Here is a 22442-nt window from a genome sequence, read left to right as displayed (position 1 = left end):
GCCTTTGCCAGAGTTGCTGCAGACATAGAACAGTTTTTTCCGCCTTGTAAACTGTTTCCGGCAGATGAGTGCCCTTTTCCGGTTCTGGGTCGCAGCGCGGTGTTCTTGATGTGTGCACACTGCTCCTGTAATGATGGGAGAAGTGGAAAAGGTTGTGCCGGAGGGTCTGCTGTTGCTGGAGCCGGGGCACCAGAAGGAATTCCAGCAGCGCGTGCGGGGTGTGAAGCAGCGTAGCGAGGTGAGAACACGGAAACCCAAGATTCAGCCCTGAAGGACGGGGACTGCAGAGATCTAGGTTCATGAGCTCTCGGAGCAGGGTATATGTCCAGGGCAGTATGGAAACTGTGGACGTCTTTTTCAGGGTTTTCAACAACTCTTCTCAAATCTTTTCCCATACTGAAATGTTGGAAATTTTCACCTGACAATGGCAGAAGTAAATCTTCTTCCAGAGTTGGGGAAAAAGGTGGTTGAGGTTAAGTGAACTTGCAAACACTCAGATTATCACATGAGCAAATCTACACATGCATATTTGCTCATGCTAAAATGCAGTTCACGAATACTTTCTAGGAGTACTATCTATTGTCCTACTTGTGTAAATTCTTGGGAATTCACGAAAGCCGTATAGCTGCAATTAATGCAAGGACCTATACCATGAGTGCACTTTTGAGACTTTCTTTAATAATTGGGCCCCTAATTTCTCTACCGTGGACCATGACCTTTTGGTTTATTAAAATTCTGTCTCTCTCTGCATCAGCGGACTTCACTGTGAGTGACCGTATTCTGCTCTTTCACAAGGAGAATATCTGCACACAAATTAGTTTTGTTCAGTGCCAGTAACTACAGTGGCAGTGTGCTTTTTGAGATCAAACTATTTATACTTTTGCCAATGTTTGTAATAATGGTGAAGGCCCAGCAGCTCCCACACCAATAAGGTTTTACAAAAACCATGCCAAAACAATTCACACATTGACAAAACTAAAAAGCTGACCACCAATTTCAGACCTACTGGCTTTGCTAATGCTTTATTTTTCTTTCCCATCATATTATTGAAACTGGTTACACTAATTTTCCATTATGATTTTTTGGGGGAAATACTAGCATGCATCAACACATGTTACTAAATGATGCTGCAAAGAGATGGTACCTGAAATTTTACAGTAGTTTAGCAAATTTCTTTATTCCGGTTTTCATTTTTTAAACCTTTTATTTTTAAAGCAAAGAATCCTCAATCTTGCTTTCAAGCTCCTGCAAATATTTGAATAAAATCAGAGCATTATACATAGCCTCCTTTGAAAACGTGTATACATTTTTATACTGTAACCACTGTCAGTAGTGCAGTCAGAGCTTACAACATTTACTTAGAGCGCTCACCCTGATGATTAAGGCTTTCAATTATTGAACCAGAGCGCTCACCCTGATGATTACGGCTTTCAATTATTGAACCAGAGCGCTCACCCTGATGATTAAGGCTTTCAATTATTGAACCATAAATACAAGTTTGAACAGCATTAACATATGGACAAATATGATCATAACTGCAGCCAGTGCCCTTCCCTGATCCGTAATGTGGTACTGTAAACTGGCAACCAAAGGGTTTGTGCTGCAGGGGGTTGAGCCTTGTCCAAAAGATAAAATACATATGAAAACTTGTTGCCCTTGACCCCAAACAATATGTCCTGGGCGTTGGGCTATAGAAATTCCACATCCCTGGTTATGCTGTGATTTAACTCCGCCTGTAAATGACCATAGTACAGTAGATATCTTTTTGTTGTCTGTGGATGACCACTCTGAAAGGTCTCAGAAGCCAGCCGCCTTTCCTTCTTGGTAATTAGATTAATACTTTTAATTAAGTTGTCGTTATTAGTATAAGTTGTTAGTGTTTGCGTAGGCCAAGCTTCCGGCGTGGCACAAGTAAAACAAAACCAATCTGAATTTATAATTTAGCTGCCAGTGACAGTGGGCATCCAGTCCAGGTGCATGTATTGTAGCTCGTAAATATATGGTACAGCTAAGCTGTCCCTTAGACATCTGCCTGAAGGGTGGACTGAGGTAGCTGGCTCTTGTGTTCACACATTCACTTGTTAGTAGCTTTAGTGACTTTTTAGCTGGTCAGTAATGTTCATTATTGTGTTGTATGCTCAGTCATAATGTTTTTAATGGTCAGTACTTACAACAACCTTAACCAAGGGAGGGTTCAGAATGACTGAGGGCTGAACCACTGCATGTGCTAATTAGTTTCATGAATAATTATATCAATTAATCTTTACAATAGAATCCTAAAATGCTGACATGGTTTCAAGCCTGCTTTAACAAATGTTCCTAACCTAGAGTGCTGGGATTTTCAGTATTCATAACAATGTTTTTTGTAGCCTGCTGTCTCACTTTACAAGCTTGTGGCTCAGCTGGCCGGATCACTATTGACAGAAAATTAAAAATGGTTTGGCTGGTAGAATTTTTTTTAAATGGTTCATCGTTTGACCAGGTTGATCAAATGTTGGTCCGAGAGGGGCCGAGCCATGCCCTGTTTTTATAATAGTGGCTGACCGTGGAACGGTTTCCTGTTTAGATTAATCTTTTTTAGATGTATTTGCATTTTAATATCGTGAAAAGCTCCCTGCGCTGAATTGTATAACGCAACATCCCCCGGCAATATTTGTCATGTGTGAGGGAATAAAAACAGTCTGCTTTAGAGTGACCCCTGCAGCCACAATGGGTGCTGACCTTAAGGTGGGGGGTTAAGAGGGGAGAGGAGAGTGCGCTAAGTTTCCAAGTAACTTATGGTTTTTAAAGCACTTGCTGCAGTTCCTTGTGCTTCCAGCAGTTTTCAGGCCGCAATAAAAAAGCCAAGATAACTCTGATTAATGTTCCTGTAGGAGAGGGATCTAAATTTTGTCTAGTGGCAGTTTAACTCGTGAAGCAGCACAGAGGGTTAATATGCCTGCTGCAAAGGACGTGTACCATGCAGATCACAGTACTGTACTTTATGTGAATTGCTCAGTGGGCTACCGCTTTTGCTATAAGGATACTTTTGTTACAGCAGTTCACAAGTTATAATCCTAATACAAAACAGTGACTTACGAACTGGCCTCAAAGCTGCATGCAAACTACATAATATAAGTTAGGATGTTATGTTTTTTCTCCAGTTTCTCATTATCTATTCCTAATGATGTTAGATATGAGCACAAATAAATTTTATTTTACCATTAAATCGTTTTCAGGCGCTGGTTCATTCTCTGCCTCCAGCTCCTATTATTGTATATGTAAGGCAGTTGGACATGGGCCACATCCCGTGAAAAGGATCTTCAGGCAACTGCGTATACTTCATTTATAGTTAGCACTTTTGAATCTGCCTCCAAGAGCATGGCTGTATTCTTTTTTTTATTAACTTTTCAACGTAATGCACATTAGCCACAATGCTCTACAACATAGCTTAAAACATTGGCAAACCCAGTAGCTCTGGCTAAACGTATAAGATCCCAAAGGCGAGACCTATTGGCTATGCCAATGCTTGTTTTTCTTTGATTCTGTTCCTATTTTTTGTCTCCGATCACACCTGCGCTTCTGAGACTGACAAATTTGCACTACATTACCTTTGGATGCCTGTTCCCAATTAAATTAATTAGTCAGCCTAGTAATACTTTACTTCAGGGTGCTTGGATCTTGGAGTGATCCCTGAAGCTGAACATATGCTAGCCATATGTTGTCATGGGAGTGTAATGTACGGCAGTCTGATACAACCCAGTCATCTTTTGAAATGGAATTTTCTTTGGTGGTAATATTTGTGTGGTGGGCCCAGAGTCCATATAGTCACACAGATCCATCTCCGACAATGATGGAATATACTCGCATGTAAATGACATTTAAACTTTTAGTTTGAAATCTTTCCAGATTTGTATTGAAGGTTTGTATATTTTCTAAGCTTTCACCTCCTCCCTTAGTCAGTTTGTACCAAACATGTAGTGATATGCACGGTTCCAGCTCTAGCATTTGGGTCTAATGCATCCTTTTGTAGTAGGGCATGGGGTGAGGATGAAACCAGCCCACATTTCTCCATTAATGTGAGCTTTCTTTGCAAAGGTGAAGAATATACACTCTATCGTAGGCTAGTTGCATTAAACCGACTGAGGAAATAGATTTGTTTGGTGTATTAATTTGAAGTTGACTACCCCTTCTCACACGTCTTAAAGCTACAGTTAAACCATGTCCTCATGCTTCTGTGATAGCCAGTGTACAAATTATCTTAAAGCATGTTCCTGTGTTAACCCGTTATTTAGTAAGTCTATGGCGTTGGCTTTATTTTTCAACTGTCCTTGTTACTTTCTTTAGACCATTTGATCGTTGGGACCGTGAAAGATCAATGCGAGGTCGTGGAGGAGTAAGGGGAGGAATGAGAGGCAGAGGAAGAGGTGGATTTGTGAAAACTTGGGATGGTGGTGTGGACCAAAGAGGAAAACGAGAATTTGAAAGGCACAGTGGAAGTGACCGAACGTAAGTAATTTTAGAGTTTGAGCAGTGTAAATTTTTCTGTTGGTGAATCACTTACTGAAATTATTTGTTGTGCAAGGGTACTAAAATATATTTTATTCTAAAATGCTTTTTCTGTCTTTAGAGGGGTCAGAGCTGAAGACAAAAAAGGTGGAAGTGGAGCTCACAACTGGGGCACAGTGAAAGATGACCTCAGGTACAATAAAAACATGTCTTGGGTGAATATGCATAGTTGATTGAACCAGCGCATCTTTAGATTTATGGGCTTGCTTTATTCAACAGAGACCACACTGACAATTTGTAACTGCAGTACAGTGACCTGCATTGTATGGTCTTGCATCCTCCCCCGCCCCCCCCACCCCCCCGCGCAAAAACATGGAGAAAGTGTAATCGTTCACTACTATATGCATCGCGTGTAATTATTTACCCCAAGTAAATCTTACTTGGGTCTTGTACCACAGGCATCTTCACCAGGTGTTTCAAAGTCTTCCATCGTCATTGTTTCATATGTTTTCTGGTACCTCACTGGAAGTTCTGGAAGCAATGTTAGTTCCGATTGCCTAGACATTGCTCTTGTTGCTGTCTCTAAATGTTGAAAAACTGATGTTCACCCCTTCCCTTGAGTTTGCCTGAGTGAGATTGGAGAGAGCAACTCAGATTTTGTAGTCCCAGGACATCTAAATTGGGTCTCTAATTTCAGCACCTACTCCAGCATCTCCAACTCCTTAAACCTTTTTTAGTTTATCTTGTGTAAGATTCTATCCTTTAACTACAGCAGTTGGAGATTCCTTATCCATGATGCCCCAACATGACTTGTCTTTTGTATTCCTACTCTGCTTTCCTTCCCACTTTATTCCATAACCTCATTTGTGAGGGATTCCTCACATTTGAAATAAACCCAGCTTCAAGACTCATGTTTAATCTCACAAAACAAGGGGGCACAAGTTAGCCGGTTCTCTCTGCCTATGCACAACAAATATGGTAATGGCTCTTAATCAACGACTTGGCTTTGAAGATGGAGCACGTTCCAGGAGTGCAGAACGATCGGGCAGACTCGCAGCAGAGTGGACAAACCATGCCATGAATGGGGTCTTTTTGCTACTTCTCTCAACCGGAAGTGCGTGTTTTTTCGCCAGCTGATTCCCTCAATCGGGATCTTGGGGAATGCCTGCCATTTCTCCTGGAACGGGATGTTCTTGTATGCATCCCCATTCTCCTCATCCCAGGGTCTTGCAGAAACTCTAAATGGAGCATTGCTGCCTTCTGCTCATCGCCTCAGCGTGGCCAAGACCATATTGGTTCAGAGCTTTTCACCTATGAGTGCTTGCACATTCCTTTTAGCCTATGGGATTATCTCCTCTAAATGAACAAGGGACAAGTGGTTCACCCGCAGATTCAAACTCAGTTTGTCGGCCTTACTCCTCAATGTAGGAAGCTGGCTCTGTGTATACTATACCAAGTAAGGTATAGTGTGCAGAGTCCAGTGGAACCCGAAAAGTAGGCAGAGGTAAAGTTAGATAGAACCTTACACCATTTGTGGTAGTGTGGTCGAGCAGTAAGGTAGTATCAGAGGACAGTGTTAAGCATTTGTTGTACACTGTCAGCAAATGAATTCACACACTCTCAGACCAATTGTTTTTGTATAAAAATATTCTGTTTTATATTCTAGAACCAAGCAAGCCAGGCACAGGTAAGCAATAAATATTTTACTGTAGTAATGCAGTTTGGATTGCAATAGTAAATGTACTTTGATTTGATATACAGTATTTCAGAGAAATTCAATGATTTGTAAATGCAGTATCTGAAAAACACGTTAGTTAGATTCCTCACCTTAGAATATCCCCAGGCGTCCGACTGGATCCGGAAGATTTTTTGTCCGCAATACCCCTTGCGCGTCGCTAGGCGTCTGCGGCTCCAAGTCCGTCGTCGGCGTCGTGCGCCAGAATGACGTCGTCTGAGTACTTAGACGCCGCCCTCGTGTGCTGACGTCAGTTCTTCTTTTTTCCGCGCCAGTAAGCGCAGATCCGGGAGAGCTACCCCTTTTAGTCTTTTTTGACTACGTTTTTTGTTCTTGTCTCGACTCCGGTGCCAGTAGGATGCCTGGTTTCAAAGCCTGTGCTGACTGCAACCGCTTGATGTCGGTTACGGATCACCGCCGGTGCCTTTACTGTTTGGGCCTCGACCACGACGCGGATTCGTGTTCGGACTGCAAGGCCCTGACCTCGAAGGCTAGACGGGAGCAGTCCCGTAAGCTCCTCGAGCTTCGCCACTCTGCTCCGCTCCCCTCTCGATCCTGGTCCAGGAGGAGGTCCAAGGATCGGTCGCAGAGCCGCAGCCGACTTATTCATTGCTCGTCTGGCTCCAAGTCTTCGGGTAACACTCCAAGAAGTCCAAGAGGTGACACCGCTCTTAGGACTCCCCTCGTGCGACTCTGCCGAGGGTCAGGGTGGTTCCACCCCCGCGGCTCCAGCGGAGGCGCCGCGCAAATCCCCATACCCGCCGGTCCCTGGGACTGACGCGGCGCCGGCGGAAGTCAGTGCCTTCCTCTCGGCCATGAGGAGCCTGGCTCCGCCGTCGCCCGCTGGCGCGCCTTCGGGCCCCGCGGACCTGACTGGGCAACCTTGCATGCCGGCGGCTCCGGCGCCGTCGCCGACTCCGGCCCAGACGCCGCAGGTTCCTGAGGGACTTGCCGACGCCGGTCGACCTCGTCACGCCTCCGCCGCCGGCATCTACACCGGTTCCACCTCCAACGCCGGCTCCGCTCGGCGTAGAGCCCCAGTTCAGCCCGCTCCGGATCCGGCGCTGTTACAGCGTCGATGGACACCGCGTACGGCGCCGTTAGAGACACATTATGTCTATCGTCCGGCTCCGATCCTTCCACCTGTTTACCAGGAATCGGATGACGGGGGCGACTGGGAGGGGTCAGAGGATCCTATGGCTGTTCAGGCTCAGCTGTCACAGGACTGGGCAGATGAACTGGGGGAGGCCAGTGGTCTGGATACCTCACCAGACACTGGATTCATCTCTCCTCTGACTGTGGCTTCGGAGGAGGGTGCTGCTTTCTCTGTGGTGCTGCGCAAGGCGGCCGCAGCCCTTGGGCTCGAGCTGCCTGCCGTGGCTGTGAGGACTAACTTCCTCACTGAGGTGCTTCAGTCTGCAGCAAGCTCCACTGAGCCTCTGCTGCAATTCAATGAGGCACTCATTGACGTTCTGCAGGGCACCTGGTCCAAGCCCTCCACAGTTCCTCCTGTGGACAGGAACGTCGCCAGGCGCCACCGCCCTGCTCCAGGCAACTCCAGTTTTCTGTCCCAACACCCCACCCCTGAGAGCCTGGTTATCCAGGCTTCTACCTCCCAATCCTCCTTCCCGACCGCTCCGCCAGACCGGGATTCCAAGAGACTGGAACAGTTTGGCAAAAAGCTGTTCTCCTCCCTTAGTTTGGGTCTGCGGTCCTTGAACACCGCCTGTCTTTTGGACCGTTATTCCCACTCTGTGGGATACGGTGGAGGACGTGCTGCCCCTGTGCCCGGAGGAGGCCCAGACACGACTTACCCAGGCTCTGGCCGATGGGAGGGATGCAGCACGACATGCAATCCGATGTGGGCTTGACACTACGGACTCGCTGGGTAGGGTGATTTCTACCACGGTGGCGCTTAGACGTCACGCCTGGCTGCGGTCCACGTCCTTTTCGGGGGATGTCCAGAGCACTCTCATGGACATGACCTTTGGCACTCGCCTTTTTGGTGAGAAAGCGGACAGTGCGCTGAATCGCTTTAAGGACTCCCGGGCTACGGCCAAGTCCTTGGGCCTCTCGGCCCCGTGGTCGCAAACTTCTGCCATTCGCCCCTTTCGTGGCCAAGGAAGGGGTGCCTCCTCACGTCCGCCTAGCCACCAGCCGCAGAACCAACCTGCGCACGGACGTGGTTTCCGCCGAGGCGGTTCTGGAGGACGACGCGGTCAGCCCACATCCACCCCGGCAGCATCCGCCTCCAAGCCTTCCTAGTCCGAGCTTTCCGGCCCATTCCTTGCCAGTGGGCAGCAGAGTTTGCCATCACCTGCTCCACTGGCGTATCATCACTTTGGACAGGTGGGTGCTGCAAATCGTTCGAAGGGGCTACTCCCTCCCCTTCGAGACGACCCCTCCAGCCATGCCACCGCAGCACCACCGTATCTCGGAGGATCATTTGAATCTTCTGCGAGAGGAAGTTTCGGCCCTCTTGGCCAAAGAGGCCGTCGAGCGCGTTCCGAGCCCAGAAGTAGGTCGTGGTTGTTGTTCCCACTACTTTCTGGTTCCCAAGAAGGGCAAAGGGGGGCCTACGCCCTATCTTGGACCTCAGGAACGTCAATGCCTTCCTCCGGAAGGAAAGGTTCAAAATGTTGACTTTGGCTCAGGTTCTAGCTGCCCTCGACCCTGGAGACTGGATGGTAGCGTTGGACTTGCAGGACGCATATTTCCACATCCCTGTCCTGCCGGCCCACTGGCGTTACCTGCGGTTCACGGTGGGCCAGGAGCATTTTCAGTTCACCGTGCTCCCCTTCGGACTCACCAGTGCCCCTTGGGTGTTCACGAAAGTGATGGCGGTGGTCGCAGCTCATCTGCGCAGATCAGGGGTTCCAGTCTTCCCCTATCTCGACGACTGGTTGTTGAAGGCGGGCTCGCCCCAGGCAGTCGTCTCCCACCTCCAGACTACGCCGGATCTCCTGCATTTGCTGGGGTTTTCCATCAACGTGCCGAAGTCACACCTGAGTCCCTCTCAGAAGCTCCTCTTCATCGGAGCGGTTCTCGGTTCGGCGCAGTTCTGGGTCTATCCGCCGGAAGAGCGGGTCCGGGATATTCAGGCCCTGATTCCTATCTTTCGGCCTCTATCCTGGGTTTCGGTCAGGCTAGTGTTGCGGCTTCTGGGGCTGATGGCCTCCTGCATCCTACTAGTGCATCACGCCAGGCGGCGCATGCGGGCTCTGCAGTGGGACCTGAAGTTTCAGTGGGCCCAGCATCACGGCAACCTGTCCGACCATGTCTTGATCTCGGAGGGCACTGCACAGCAGTTGCAGTGGTGGCTCACGGACCGCGATTGGGTCACGGGCAAAAGCCTCTCCCTTCCCCAACCGGAGCATGTCGTAGTGACTGATGTGTCCCTCCTGGGATGGGGTGGCCATATGGGAGAAGCGGAGATCAGAGGCCTCTGGTCTCCGGCGGAGTCTCGCCTCCACATCAACCTGTTGGAGTTGAGAGCGATCCGACTTGCACTGAAAGCCTTCCTTCCCTCTGTCAGGGGAAGTGTCGTGCAGGTGTTCACGGACAACACCACCGCCATGTGGTATTGCAACAAACAGGGCGGGGTGGGGTCATGGACCCTTTGTCAGGAGGCTCTGCGCCTCTGGACGTGGCTGGAACACCAGGGCGTCACCCTAGTGGTTCAACATCTGGCAGGCTCTCTGAACGCCAGAGTAGACTAACTCAGCCGCCGGTGCATGATGGATCACAAATGGCGTCTGAACTCCAAAGTGGCGCAAGGTCTCTTTCAGCAGTGGGGAGAGCCTTGGTTAGATCTATTCGCCACCGAAGAGAACGCGCAATGTCCGCAGTTTTGCGCGTTGGAATTTCCAAGGCGGCACTCGCTCGGCGACGCTTTTCGTCCCGAGTGGAGTTGCGGTCTGTTGTACGCCTTTCCGCCTATACCACTTCTGCCCAGAGTGCTGAAGAAGATCAGGCACAACCGGGCTAAGTCATCTTGGTGGCCCCGGATTGGGCACGAAGGTACTGGTATCCCGAGCTACTGAGTATGTTGACCGATCCTCCGATACATCTGCCCCTTCGGGAGGATCTTCTGTCGCAGCAGCAGGGGACGGTCCTCCACCCGAACCTGTCCAGCCTCCACCTCCATGCGTGGAGATTGAGCGGCGGCAGTTGATGCCATTTGACTTGCCTCCTGAAGTCTGATATCATTCTGGCAGCCAGGCGTCCCTCCACAAAGACGGTATACGCCTGCCGGTGGAACAAATTTGTGGCATGGTGCACAGCAAAGGCTGTAGATCCCCTTTCTGCCCCTCTTTCTGAGGTTCTCCTCTTTCTTCTTTCTTTGGCCCGGCAGGGCTCTGCCCTGGGCACCTTGAAAGGTGATCTTGCTGCCCTCTCTGCCTTCTTACGGCTTCCTGATCAGCCTTCTCTTTTCAAGTCCCCTGTGGTTCAACGCTTTCTTAAAGGCATTACTCGTACGTTCCCTCCTGTTCCTTTCGTAATGCCTCAGTGGGACTTGAATCTTGTTCTCACATTTCTGATGTGCGCTCCCTTTGAGCCTCTTCACAATTGTCCTCTTTGTCTTCTGACGCTTAAGACTGCTTTCCTGGTAGCCATCACCTCGGCTAGACGGGTGAGTGAGCTCCAGGCTCTATAGTCCAAGCCTCCTTTTCTCTCTGTTCATCCGGACAAGGTTGTCCTTCGGCCTCGTCCTTTTCTACCGAGAAGTGGTGACTCCCTTTCATCTTGGGCAGTCTGTCACCTTGCCCACTTTCTTTCCGCCTCCGCATCCTTCCAAAGAGGAAGAGAGGCTCCACCGTCGGGACCCAAAGCGTGCGCTCTTTTTATTTGGACCGTACAAAACCGTTCCGGGTGGACGACCAACTTTTCGTTGGATACGTGGCTGCTAAGAAGGGAAAAGCTGTGCACAAACGGACCATCTCCCGGTGGGTCGTTTTGTGCATCAAAATCTGTTACTCCTTGGCAAAAAAGGACCCTCCTGTTGGGCTGCGCGCCCATTCCACTCGGGCTACAGCGGCTACTACTGCTTTGGGACGGGGAGTCCCGTTGCAGGACGTCTGTCAGGCGGCTACGTGGGCTTCGCTACACACGTTTGCCAGGCATTATTGCCTAGACAGCCAAGTCCGGAGGGATGGCTTCTTTGGCCGCCCTCCAGGACTTTCTGGTGTGATCTTGGTTCGCAGACCCACCACCGGGGATGGTATTGCTTGGGTATCTATTCTAAGGTGAGGAATCTAACGTGTTTCTTTCAGATGAACAAGTTACTTACCTTCGGTAACGATGTATCTGTGAAACATGAGTTAGATTCCTCACTGACACACCCATCCTCCCCGTTCTGCGAACTGACATCTAGGGTTAAGGCTATCCCTTTCATGGCCCTAGATTTTTTTGGCACCAGTGTCGGTATCTTGCATGGCTCTGCGTTCCTGGCACAGAAGGCTATGTACAAGAACTGACGTAGCGCGCGAGGGCGGCGTCTAAGTACTCCGATGTCATTCCGGCGCACGACGCCGACTATGGACGCGGAGCCGCAGACTACGCCTAGCGACGCGCAAGGTGTATTGCTGACACAATCTTCCGGATCCAGTCTGACGCCTGGGGATATTCTAAGGTGAGGAATCTAACTAATGTTTCTTACAGATACATCGTTACCGAAGGTAAGTAACTTGTTCACATAGGCTGAAATGGGATTTTCAGTGAAATACCAGGTAAGTTACTTTTTGGATTACTTTTCTTACTCTGAGTAGTATGCCTGGCTACTACTCTGGGACATTTCCTGCAAACAGGTAAGTAAGATCGTTTTTGTTAAGCGGTGCAATTTTAAAGAATTTCTGTGTTTTCAAACTCCACACAAACTTTTCCAAGAAAAACAGTCAATGTTATCCTATGGAGGAAAATGGTGTTTACAAGTAAGTTACTTTTGAGATTACTTGTCTTCAACAGTGTAGTATACCTGGATACCACACTGGGACATCTCCTGCAAACAGGTAAAGTTTGTTAATTTGTACAATTTTAAAGAATTTATTTAGGTTTTCAAACTCTACACTTAGAAACTTTTCACAGAAATACAGTCAGTGTTATCCTATGGAGGAAAATAGTGTTATAGGTGTTGAGGTAAGTATTTGGTAGTGGGAGTAGAGGTTCTGGGGGTAGACTTGGGGATCCCCCCAGGGTCTGTGATGCACTCTAGTTACACCCTCTTCACACCTTCCCAGGACTTCCTGGGGAGGTGTGAACACCTCTGCCCAGGAAAGGCATTGTTTCTGGGTTCAGGGAGCAAAGGCTCCCACCCTAGGGTCCAGAAACATCTCGTGGTCGCAGGCTGGTGTGTACCAGTTGGGGAACCCACCAGAGGTGGTCGTTTTTCAGGGAGCATCTCTAAGATTCCCTCTGTGTGCATTTTTCATTAAATCTCCCACTAGCATCATTGTGGGTTTAATGTGCTGATGTTTGATACCAAAGTTTTCAGTGTAGCCATTATGGTGCTGTGGAGTTCGTAACGACAAGCTCCCAGCACCATATACTCCTATTGGCAGCACTGCACTTACAATGTCTAAGAATGGACTTGGACACTGTAGGGGTACAGGGTTCATGCACCTGTACCCCCACCACTGGTATAGTGCACCCAGCTAGAGGGGTGGCTGATCTATGCCAGAGCAGTGGGTTGTTGGCATGGCACACAGGGATGTGCCATGTCTATTTTTAACTTTGTTCTGCACCAAAGCACGCAGCCTGCAAAGGCAGTGTGTGAGTGTAAAGGTACAGGACCTCTAAGGGTGGCACAATAAGTGTTTCAGCCATTAGAGGCCTTCCCTCGTCAGTGCCCTGGGTATCTGGGGTACCATTTACCAGGGACTGACCTGTGGCCAGAGTGCCTATTGGGTTAGGTACAGTTTTGGGGAAAACACAGGCCCTGGGAGCCTTAATGGCAGGGACCCAGGGCACATCAAGTCAAAGTGAATCAGTAGTTCTGGCAGAAAGTGTGTGTGGGGGGGGGGGGGGTAACTGCAACAGAGACCCACTTTGCTACACTCCCCATGCTGATTTCAGAGATTTAGGTGTCTACTGAGTGTTCATAAAGCTTGTGCTCCTTCCATGAACACATGCTACTCTTCAAAATGGAGAAGATTTTGTTCTTGATATACATTTCAATCTTACCACCCTTTCTCAACTACACCTCAGCAGATTCTTCCCCATCTGCTGCATCTAGTCAAATCTGGTCTCACACATGCTTCCATTAAATTGCATCTAGCAACAATCTCTAGATGCAGGCGGTGTCCTGGAAAGTTATCCCTCTGGTCCAATAAACTAGTTAGTGCTCAAAGGTCTGTTCCTGGCTCCTCATGTAAATCCTCCACCAGTTCTTTGGCAGTCAAACAGTCTTGTCGCAGCTTATGAGATCTCGTTTTGAGCCCATCCACAAGGCTGAGTTGAAGTTTCTCTTAGAAGGTGACCTTTCTCTTGGCCATTATCTTTCCAGACTAAGTGAAATCCAGGCATTCACAACCAAGGAGGCTTGCAATTTCAGGAGGACAGTCATCCTTCACACTAATCCATCTTTCATTCCAAAGGTGCTGATTGCTTTTCATCTGAATGAGCCTTACGTTTTACATTCTTTACGAATCAGTCCTCGCCGGCATAAATTACTTTACATTCTCTGGATGTTAAACGCTGTTTGGACTTGTATCTACAAAGGGCAAGGGATTTTAGAAAGTCCAATCAGCTGATTGTTTACTTATCTCCTATTAAGATGAAGCCTTATCGAGATCTAGTATTGCTTTGTGGATCTCAGCAACTGTAGCCTATTGTCACAAAAAGGCAGGGCGTACACAAGTGAAGGCTCACTCAACTCAGAGGCGTCTTCAGGCCAGTTTGCAGGAGTATACTTTTCGGACATCTGCATGGCAGTGACGTGGGTGAATACCCATATCTTTCGCATGGCACTAATGCCTAGATTCAGAGTAAAGCTGACATGGCAGTTGGATAAGGTACTCTGCCACAACTGTTTGCTTAGGGTATGCAGCTTGCAGTTCAAAGTTATAGATAGTTTGTTTTTAATGTTTTCTCTTGAAAGTTTGATTCTTGTCTGTTTTATCTTATTTGATTTTCAAGATGTTTGTTTTGCTCTTCCTTTTAAAGGAAGTGTGGTGGGATGGTTTCGCCTTACCCACCTCCGTATTCAATGCAATACTGCCAACTAGTTTTATTCAAGCACGTAAATGTATAAAAGATATAATACTGGAGTAAAAACAAGCTACCTACCTGTACACTGGTTCTCCAGTTTAATATCTTTTATAGATTCACATCCGACCTTCTCCTGGTCTTGAATGTGGAGTGTGAACTAGTGGAGTTATATCAGTGCTCGAGTGTGGCCGTAATCTTGGGGCCCTTGATGAGCTGTGATGTGTGTAATGCCTTTCAGGAACATGTATAGAGTAGGACCTTTTTGTGTTCTCTACATCCAGGGGGGTTGGGGGCAATAACTAATCTGAATTTCATTTTAGATAGTGAATATCTTTCTAAGTTAAGGGTGCATTGGTACCTTACTATTCTTTGATGTGTCCTTTAAAGGAGAGATGAGTGTCTAGTTTGGATACAAGTTGTCTTTGTTCACTTTCAGTAAAGGTTGAAGTCTTTTTAATGTCTGCCATATTTGAAACCAATTGTTTAGAGCCATTAGAGAAAGTTCTTTATTTGAGGTTAGTGCTTAATATCCAGTTCGGAGTTACCTCAGAGTTTTCATTGTCTCAGAGCGACCACCACAGGTTTTCAGGTAGTTGTACAATGCTTCAAAGACTGGATGTTTGTGGTACTGACATACTGGGGTATTGTGTGGTGCGATGGCATGGAGGTGAAAGATTTTGTCTCCGTGAATAACCACCTTTGCTGAGAAACTATTGGCATATATAGCAGAACCTTGGTTGTACTGGACTAACCTGAAGGAGACTGATGCCAAGCAGCCCCTCCCTTGTCAAAAGCTGCAGCAGGCTAACTGGATTTTCCAGAAAGACCAGGGCTCCAGCCTCTCTGAGCACTCAGAAGCCTGAAGTAAATAAATATGCATAGATAGATCAGTCATGTCAGTTGCGTAATTAAAGTTTGCAAATTGCACATAACATTCAAGGCAATTAAATACATTAACTGTATGTGAAGAAGTTCTCATGTATTTTAACTGTTCTTTCTCTAGCGTTGGATGTTGGTCACATGCTTGAATCATACTCAGTTGTCGAGTTAAGACCCGCAGAGACCTTACAGTAACAAAGATACATTGGTAACACAATCACTTCATTACCTAAGATCTGAATTCCAGTTTGTCTAACTCTACACACCACATACCATCAGGAGGTTTCAGTTCACTGTTATGCACTGCATAGTGTGGAAGGGTGGCACTCAGACTTATCACTTTATTTTGCCATATTTGTGCCCGCATATGACATTGGGGCAAATTTTTAGGGCATGTCCCTCATGTGGCAGACTTCTTGCCAGGGACATACTGACCTTGATTGACTTGTGTACGATTTTAAAGAGGCACCCTGTACATTTAGTGAAGATGACCCAGATTGTCAATGGCACCTGGAAAGCCGGTGAAAAAAGCATGCAGAAATCTGCTTCAGTTCTGGTTCCTAGAGTGAAAAAAATATAGAACCCCTGACAACTGATGCCTCTGCATGCCTGATCGGTCAACTGAAGCCCAATTTGGTTGTGATGCAAGCTGCTAGACACCACTTAATAATCCATCTTTGCTGTGCACGGCACCCCCTGACGGGCAGAGTTGTAGATCAACTATTTTGGGAAAGGTGTACTCACCTTTCTGTAATTTCAATTAGGACTCCAGACTCCATGGCAATAGTTGGCATGCACAGTCGCTAAATGTGGCCTAATATGAATTAATGTTGACTTGCTGCCAAAGGCAAGCCCGTCTGCGCCAGTCCGGGGCTCGGGGCCAGAACCCCTGCCAGCTTTGACTAAGAAGGGTATTCTAGTTTCCCACAGCTATATGCGCTATGCCCCACGATTGGTGAGGAATGTAAGCATCGTATAAAGGTAGAAAGCAACAGTGGGATGTGTAGTCACTACCCTTTTACAGTCAACACCCAGCTGAAGCTCAAGGAGTCTGGCCAAATATTGAGCCTCTGTAAGAAAGTGGGTTTCTGTTGCTGTACCCCCCTTTTTTGCCTAATAGCTGATGCACTTTTCCTTGTTGTGCCCTGGGCTCCTGCCAATCAGGTGCCCAGGGCCTGTGTTCCTTCCCTAAAAACTGCCTAACAGCCAAAACCCAAATTGGCAAACGCTGGCCACATGTCAGCCCCTGGTAAATGGTACCCTAGATACCCAGGGCCTTCTGACCAGGGAAGGGCTCTAAGGGCTGCAGCACTCATTGTCCCACCCTTAGAGGCCCTGTACCCTAACACACACACTGCTCTTGTAGGCTGAGTGTCTGGATACAAGACACAACAGTTGACATGGCACACATCCCTGTGCAATTACCACAACCTACACTGCCCTGGCAAACATCAGCCACCCCTCTAGCTGGGTGCCCTATGCCAGTGGTGTGGGCAGAGGCAGGAGCCCTGTGCCCCTACAGTACCCAGGTCCATTCCTGGGTCCTGTAAGTGCAGTGCTGCCATCTGAGAGTATATGGTGCTGGGAGCTTGTCAAACACCCAACTCCACAGCACCATAATGGCAGCACTGAAGACTAAGAAGTTTGGTATCAAACTGCTCAGCACATTAAATCCCACACTGGCATCAGTGTGGATTTAATGTACCAAGCACCACAGAGGGCATCTTGGAGAGCCCCCCCCCCCTGAAACCTAAACCTACAATCCACGTCTGTTCTGAGGCTGCCTTGGCTGCCACACAGCAGACATGTTGCTGGACCCCTGGGTAGGAGAGCCCCTGCTCTCCTGGGTCTGCAACAATGCACATCCTGGGCGAGGTGCTAAATCTCCTCCCCCAGGATGGGCAGGGGGGAGCTTCAAAGGCATACTGACTGAGCTTCCCCAGGCCACTGCAACACCCCACTCTGGCGGGAAGCTTGGCCGGAAACCCCAAATAATGACAGGGGATGTGCCGGCCTTCCAATCCCACCCCTCAGGTGGGGAAGGCGAGGTGAAGCACATCTCCGGGCTCTCTCCATCTTGAAGATGGGAAGCCCTGCCCAATCAGGACTAGGCTACTGCCCCCTCCCACAGGAGAGAGGCAGGATAGGGGGTGTACCCACCCCACCCCAGAACAGGGACCCATTGGTCCCTGCCCTTCACCTACCTGGAATGCTCCTAAATCTAGTATTTAGGGGCACCCTGAAACTTTCTTTCCAGATTCCAAAAATCAGAAGAGCTAGAAGAAAGAAGACCTGCCCTGCAGCTGCTAAGAGGAAGACACAAACTGCTTTGACCCCAGCCCTACCGGCCTGTCGGCCCTCGAACCTGCTCCTGCTCAATCCCGGCATCTCTTGTGGCCAGCAACCTCACAAACCCTGGAGGACCTGGCTACCTTTTGACTCTAAGCCCCTGGGACTCCCATGAGTAAAGGCTCTACTCAAAATCTACTTCTAATCCCTGGCAGCAGCCCGGAACCGCGAACCCAGCACACTGCACCAGCCAAGCCTGGCCTGTGCTGGAGTGAACAAAGACCACGAGGACGACCCCACGGCAACTGACCCCGGCACCCAAGGACCTCCCTCTACACTCCTGAAGAAGCCTGCAGCCTCAGAACAAGGTGCCCCCCCAACCACGATCAACAGATGGTAAGATTTCCCCACACCAATAGGCACCCCTGCACCCGGTGCCCTGCGGTCCCCTGTGCCCAATCCCGGGGTACCTACCTATCCTCCAACTACCCAACTTACCTCTCGAAGTGGTGGTGGCACCTGAAGAATCCTCGTCCCCGAGTTTGCAGTCTTTTTCTAAACCGGAGATTTCCCATTGAAATCAATTGAGCGCCCGAAGGCTCAAAAGCACCCGGCACCCAGCCGCCCGAGTGGCCTTGGCAGTGCAACATCTACACCTATCTACTTCCCCACTTGCCCTGAGCAAGTGACCAGGAGCCCAGCTCCCACAACCACGTGGCCTGCTAGTCAGCAGCCACCAACCAAGGCCCCCCCTATTCCTCATAGGATAACATTGGGCCTAACTCTCTGCACCCGGCTGCCCTAGTCATAAGTCATAAAATTTATATAGCGCACTACATACCCAGAGGGTTTCAAGGCGCTTGGGGAGGGGAGGGGGGTTATTTGTCAAATATCCACGTTTTAAGTTGTTTTCTGAACGCTAGGTGATTCTGGGTGAGGCGAAGGTAAGCGGGGAGTGAGTTCCATGTTTTGGCAGCCAGGTATGAGAAGGATCTGCCTCCAATGGTGGTTTTGTTGATGCGAGGGACAGTGGCGAATGCTTGGCTGGAAGATCGAAGTTGGCGGGAGGGGGTGTAGAAGGACAGTCGAGAGTTGAGGCAATCTGGTCCGATGTCGTAGAGTGATTTGTGTGCGTGGGTAAGCAGTCGGAAAGTGATCCTCTTATTGACGGGTAGCCAGTGGAGGTCTTTAAGGTGACCCGAGATGTGTTCGTTGCGTGGGATGTCTAATATGAGCCTGGCTGAGGCGTTTTGGATTCGTTGTAGTTTCTTCTGTAGTTTGGCGGTGGTACCTGCGTAGAGGGTGTTTCCGTAGTCCAGTCGGCTCGTGACCAGAGCATGGGTGACTGTTTTCCTTGTTTCGGTGGGGATCCAGCGAAATGTTTTTCTGAGCATGCGAAGGATGTTGAAGCAGGATGAGGATACGGCGCTGACTTGTCGGTTCATTGAGAGTGAAGAGTCCAGGATGACGCCAAGGTTCCGTGCGTGGTCTGTCGGGATGGGTGCTTTTCCGAGGGCTTCCGGCCACCAGGAGTCGTCCCAAGCAGAGGGGGATTTACCTAAGATGAGGACTTCTGTTTTGTCTGAGTTCAGTTTCAGACGGCTTTGTTTCATCCATTCGGCGACTTCTTTCATTCCTTCGTGTAGGTTAGTTTTGGCGGTGCTGGGGTCCTTGGTGAGAGAGAGGATCAGTTGAGTGTCATCCGCGTAAGAGATGATGTTGAGGTTGTGTTGGCGGGCGATGGTCGCGAGGGGGCTCATGTATACGTTGAAGAGGGTGGGGCTGAGTGAGGATCCTTGTGGTACGCCGCAGATGATTTCAGAGGCCTCGGACTTGAATGGAGGGAGGCGGACTCTCTGGGTTCTTCCGGAGAGGAACGAGGTGATCCATTCCAGTGCCTTTCCTTGGATTCCGATGTTTTTGAGGCGCTGTAAAAGGGTGCTGTGGCAGACTGTGTCGAAGGCAGCAGAGAGGTCGAGGAGGATGAGGGCGACTGTCTCCAATGTCCAGTAGAGTTCGAATGTCGTCTGTTGCTGCGATGAGGGCGGTCTCAGTGCTGTGTTTTGCTCGGAAGCCAGATTGTGAGGAGTCGAGGGATTTGTTGGCTTCGAGGAAGGCGGCGAGCTGGTTGTTGACAGCTTTCTCGATGACTTTGGCCGGGAATGGAAGAAGTGAGATGGGGCGGTAGTTTTTGAGTTCGGTGGGGTCTGCTGTTGGTTTTTTCAGAAGTGCGGTGAGTTCAGCGTGTTTCCAGTCTTCTGGGAAGGTAGCGGAGTTGAAGGAGCAGTTGATGACGTCTCGGAGGTGCGGGGCTATGACGGAGTCTGCTTTGTTGAAGATGTGGTGAGGGCATGGGTCTGTGGGGGATCCAGAGTGGATGGAATTCATCAGGCGGATGGTGTCCTCAGTGGTGATTGGGTTCCAGGCGTTGAGGGTGTTAACGGGGGGGAAGATAGTCAGCTGATGGTAGGGTGGGTTGGCTTCCGGGTTGGTTGTCAAAGCTGTTGTGGATGTCAGCAATCTTGTTGTGGAAAAGAGGCTAGGGAGTCGCAGAGAGTTTGAGAGGGGGTGATGTCGTTGGAGTTGGCCGAGGGGTTGGAAAATTCCTTGACGATGTTGAAAAGTTCCTTGCTGTTGTGGGCGTTGTTGTCGAGTCGATCCTTGAATGCTGTTTTTTTGGCTTTTCGGATCAGTTGGTGGTGAGTACGGATGGCGTTTTTGAAGGCGTCCTTGTTGCTGGTGGATGAGTCTTTTTTCCAGGCCTTTTCAAGGGAGCGGCATAGTTTCTTGGATTTCTTGAGGTCCTCGTTGAACCATGAGGCCTTCTTGATTTTGTGTAGGCGTTATTTCAGTGGTGCTAAGGTGTCTGCGGTGTTGGATAACCAAAGGGTGAGGTTGGAGGCGGCTTCGTTGGCGTCAGAAGAGAGGGCTGGGGAGGTTTGAAGGATCGATGAGGATCTGTTCCGTGGTGATTTTGTTCCAGTTTCTTTGTAGAGTTGTTTGGAGGTGGATGATGGGTTTCGGCTTGTTGTAGGTGAAGTGGACGCAGCTGTGGTCAGTCCAGAGGAGCTCCGTAGTGTGGTTGAAAGAGACATGGTTGCTAGAGGTGAAGATGGGGTCGAGTGTGTGACCTGCGATGTGGGTGGGGGAAGTGACCAGTTGTTTAAGTCCGAGGTTGGCGAGGTTGTCTAAGAGGGTGGCGGTGTTGCGGTCGTTGATCTTCTCAAGGTGGAAGTTGAGGTCTCCCAGGAGGATGTAGTCTTTGGAGGGGAGCGCGTGTGGGGTGATGAAGTCCGTGATGTCTTCACTGAATCTTGCACGGGGTCCTGGTGGTCTGTAGAGGAGGGTGCCTCTGAGTGTGGTCTTGGGGTCGATGTGGATCTGGAAGTGGAGGTGTTCGGAGTTGGCGAGGTTGGCGTCAGAGCTGGTTGAGATGTGGATTAATTTCTTGTGGACGATAGTACCCTGGGGGGCCCCTGAGTCTATGCCCAGAACCTCAACTCTGCCAGTCGAGTACTCACCTTTAAACAGATCTCAATTTTCTTCATAGGGTAACATTTACTGGCTTTTTCCTGAAATTTCTTTTAAGTGTGGATTTTTCAAATCTTCAAATATTCACCAAAAAACAGCCGAGTAACAAACAAATACTCACCTGCTCTTAGGTGAGCTCCCAGGGCTGGATCTGAAAAATACTTTCAACTGTTCTTACCAGTAACCCAATTTTCTCCCATAGGAAATCATTGACTGTTTTTCTGTGAAATTTCTTCTGTCAATTTCTGCAAACTTGAAATATTCTTTAAAAATCGTATAACTTCTGAAAACGTAATTGCTTACCTGTTTTGGATAACGGTCCCAGTACTGAGTCTAGGTACCCGGTACTAGATTACAAAAGTAACGAGAACATACTATACCTGCAACTTGAATTTTCTTCCATAGGCAATCATTGACTGTTTTCTATGATATATATGAAATATTTTCTTAGTGTCAACTTTTAAAATGGCAAAATATTGTCTAAAAATCATCACAGTAATTAAGTCGACTTTTATCACTTGAGTTGAAGTACTACCCCAGGACTGAATCTAGGATCCAGTCCTGGAATTCCAAAAGTAATCCTAAAAGTAATCTGTGGTAAATAACTTGAAACTTCCATTGAACTCAATGCATTGTGTTTAGAATTGTGTTGCCACTTGTAACTGTTTACAAAAGTCAATTGCATATTGCAAAAGTGTTTATATAAAGCATCTCATTCTGAGAAAGTATATTTTAATTCCAATTGTTGGTTCTAAAATAAAACAAGCATATATATTTTTTTATATATAAACCATTGGCCTAGAGTTCAGTTATTGAGTGTGTGAGACCATTTGCTGACTGAGTGCGTACAACAAATGCTTTACACTGTCCTCTGATACTGCCTTACTGCTCGACCAAGCTACCACTTTAGAGAGTAAGGTTATATCTAAATTTAGACTCTGCCAAACCTCTGTGGACTCTGGCTCTGTATATACTGTCCCCAAGTAGGTACAGGGTGTACAGTGTACACTTTCTCACTCTGATCAATTGTAGATCTCTGAGGAAGCATAGAGTGGATATTTATGACCACCTGTTAGATGGTCAGGTTGTGAGAAGTTGGCCTGATGTATGATGTCACTAGTTATAGTGTACACCTTATCAGTCCAAATACCCTTATGGTGATTGGTTGTAAAGTCAACCTTATAGACCAGCTATCCTAGTGGTAGCATGGACAAGAGCAGTCTTAGGCTAAACTCTGAATGGCATGTGAAGCCAGCTGTGATACCATATATAATCCCTTGAATACCAAATGAAAGGACACCACAACAGATATATA

General features: G+C 48.4%; 1 protein-coding gene across 2 annotated transcripts in view; it reads left to right on the top strand.

Annotated features, from left to right (window-relative positions):
- Positions 1 to 22442, top strand: part of HABP4 (hyaluronan binding protein 4) — a 155453-nt gene that overhangs the window by 52189 nt on the left and 80822 nt on the right. For both annotated transcript variants that reach the window (XM_085632882.1, XM_085632884.1), the window contains exons 3-4: positions 4327 to 4488; positions 4610 to 4681. In XM_085632882.1, coding sequence (XP_085489008.1) covers positions 4327 to 4488; positions 4610 to 4681 — 234 coding nt within the window. The remainder of the gene's footprint in view (positions 1 to 4326; positions 4489 to 4609; positions 4682 to 22442) is intronic.

The sequence above is a fragment of the Triturus cristatus genome, chromosome 2_1 (genome assembly GCF_964204655.1).
Source record: "Triturus cristatus chromosome 2_1, aTriCri1.1, whole genome shotgun sequence".
NCBI classification, from domain to species: domain Eukaryota; kingdom Metazoa; phylum Chordata; class Amphibia; order Caudata; family Salamandridae; genus Triturus; species Triturus cristatus.
This window is presented reverse-complemented; position numbering and strand designations above follow the sequence as displayed.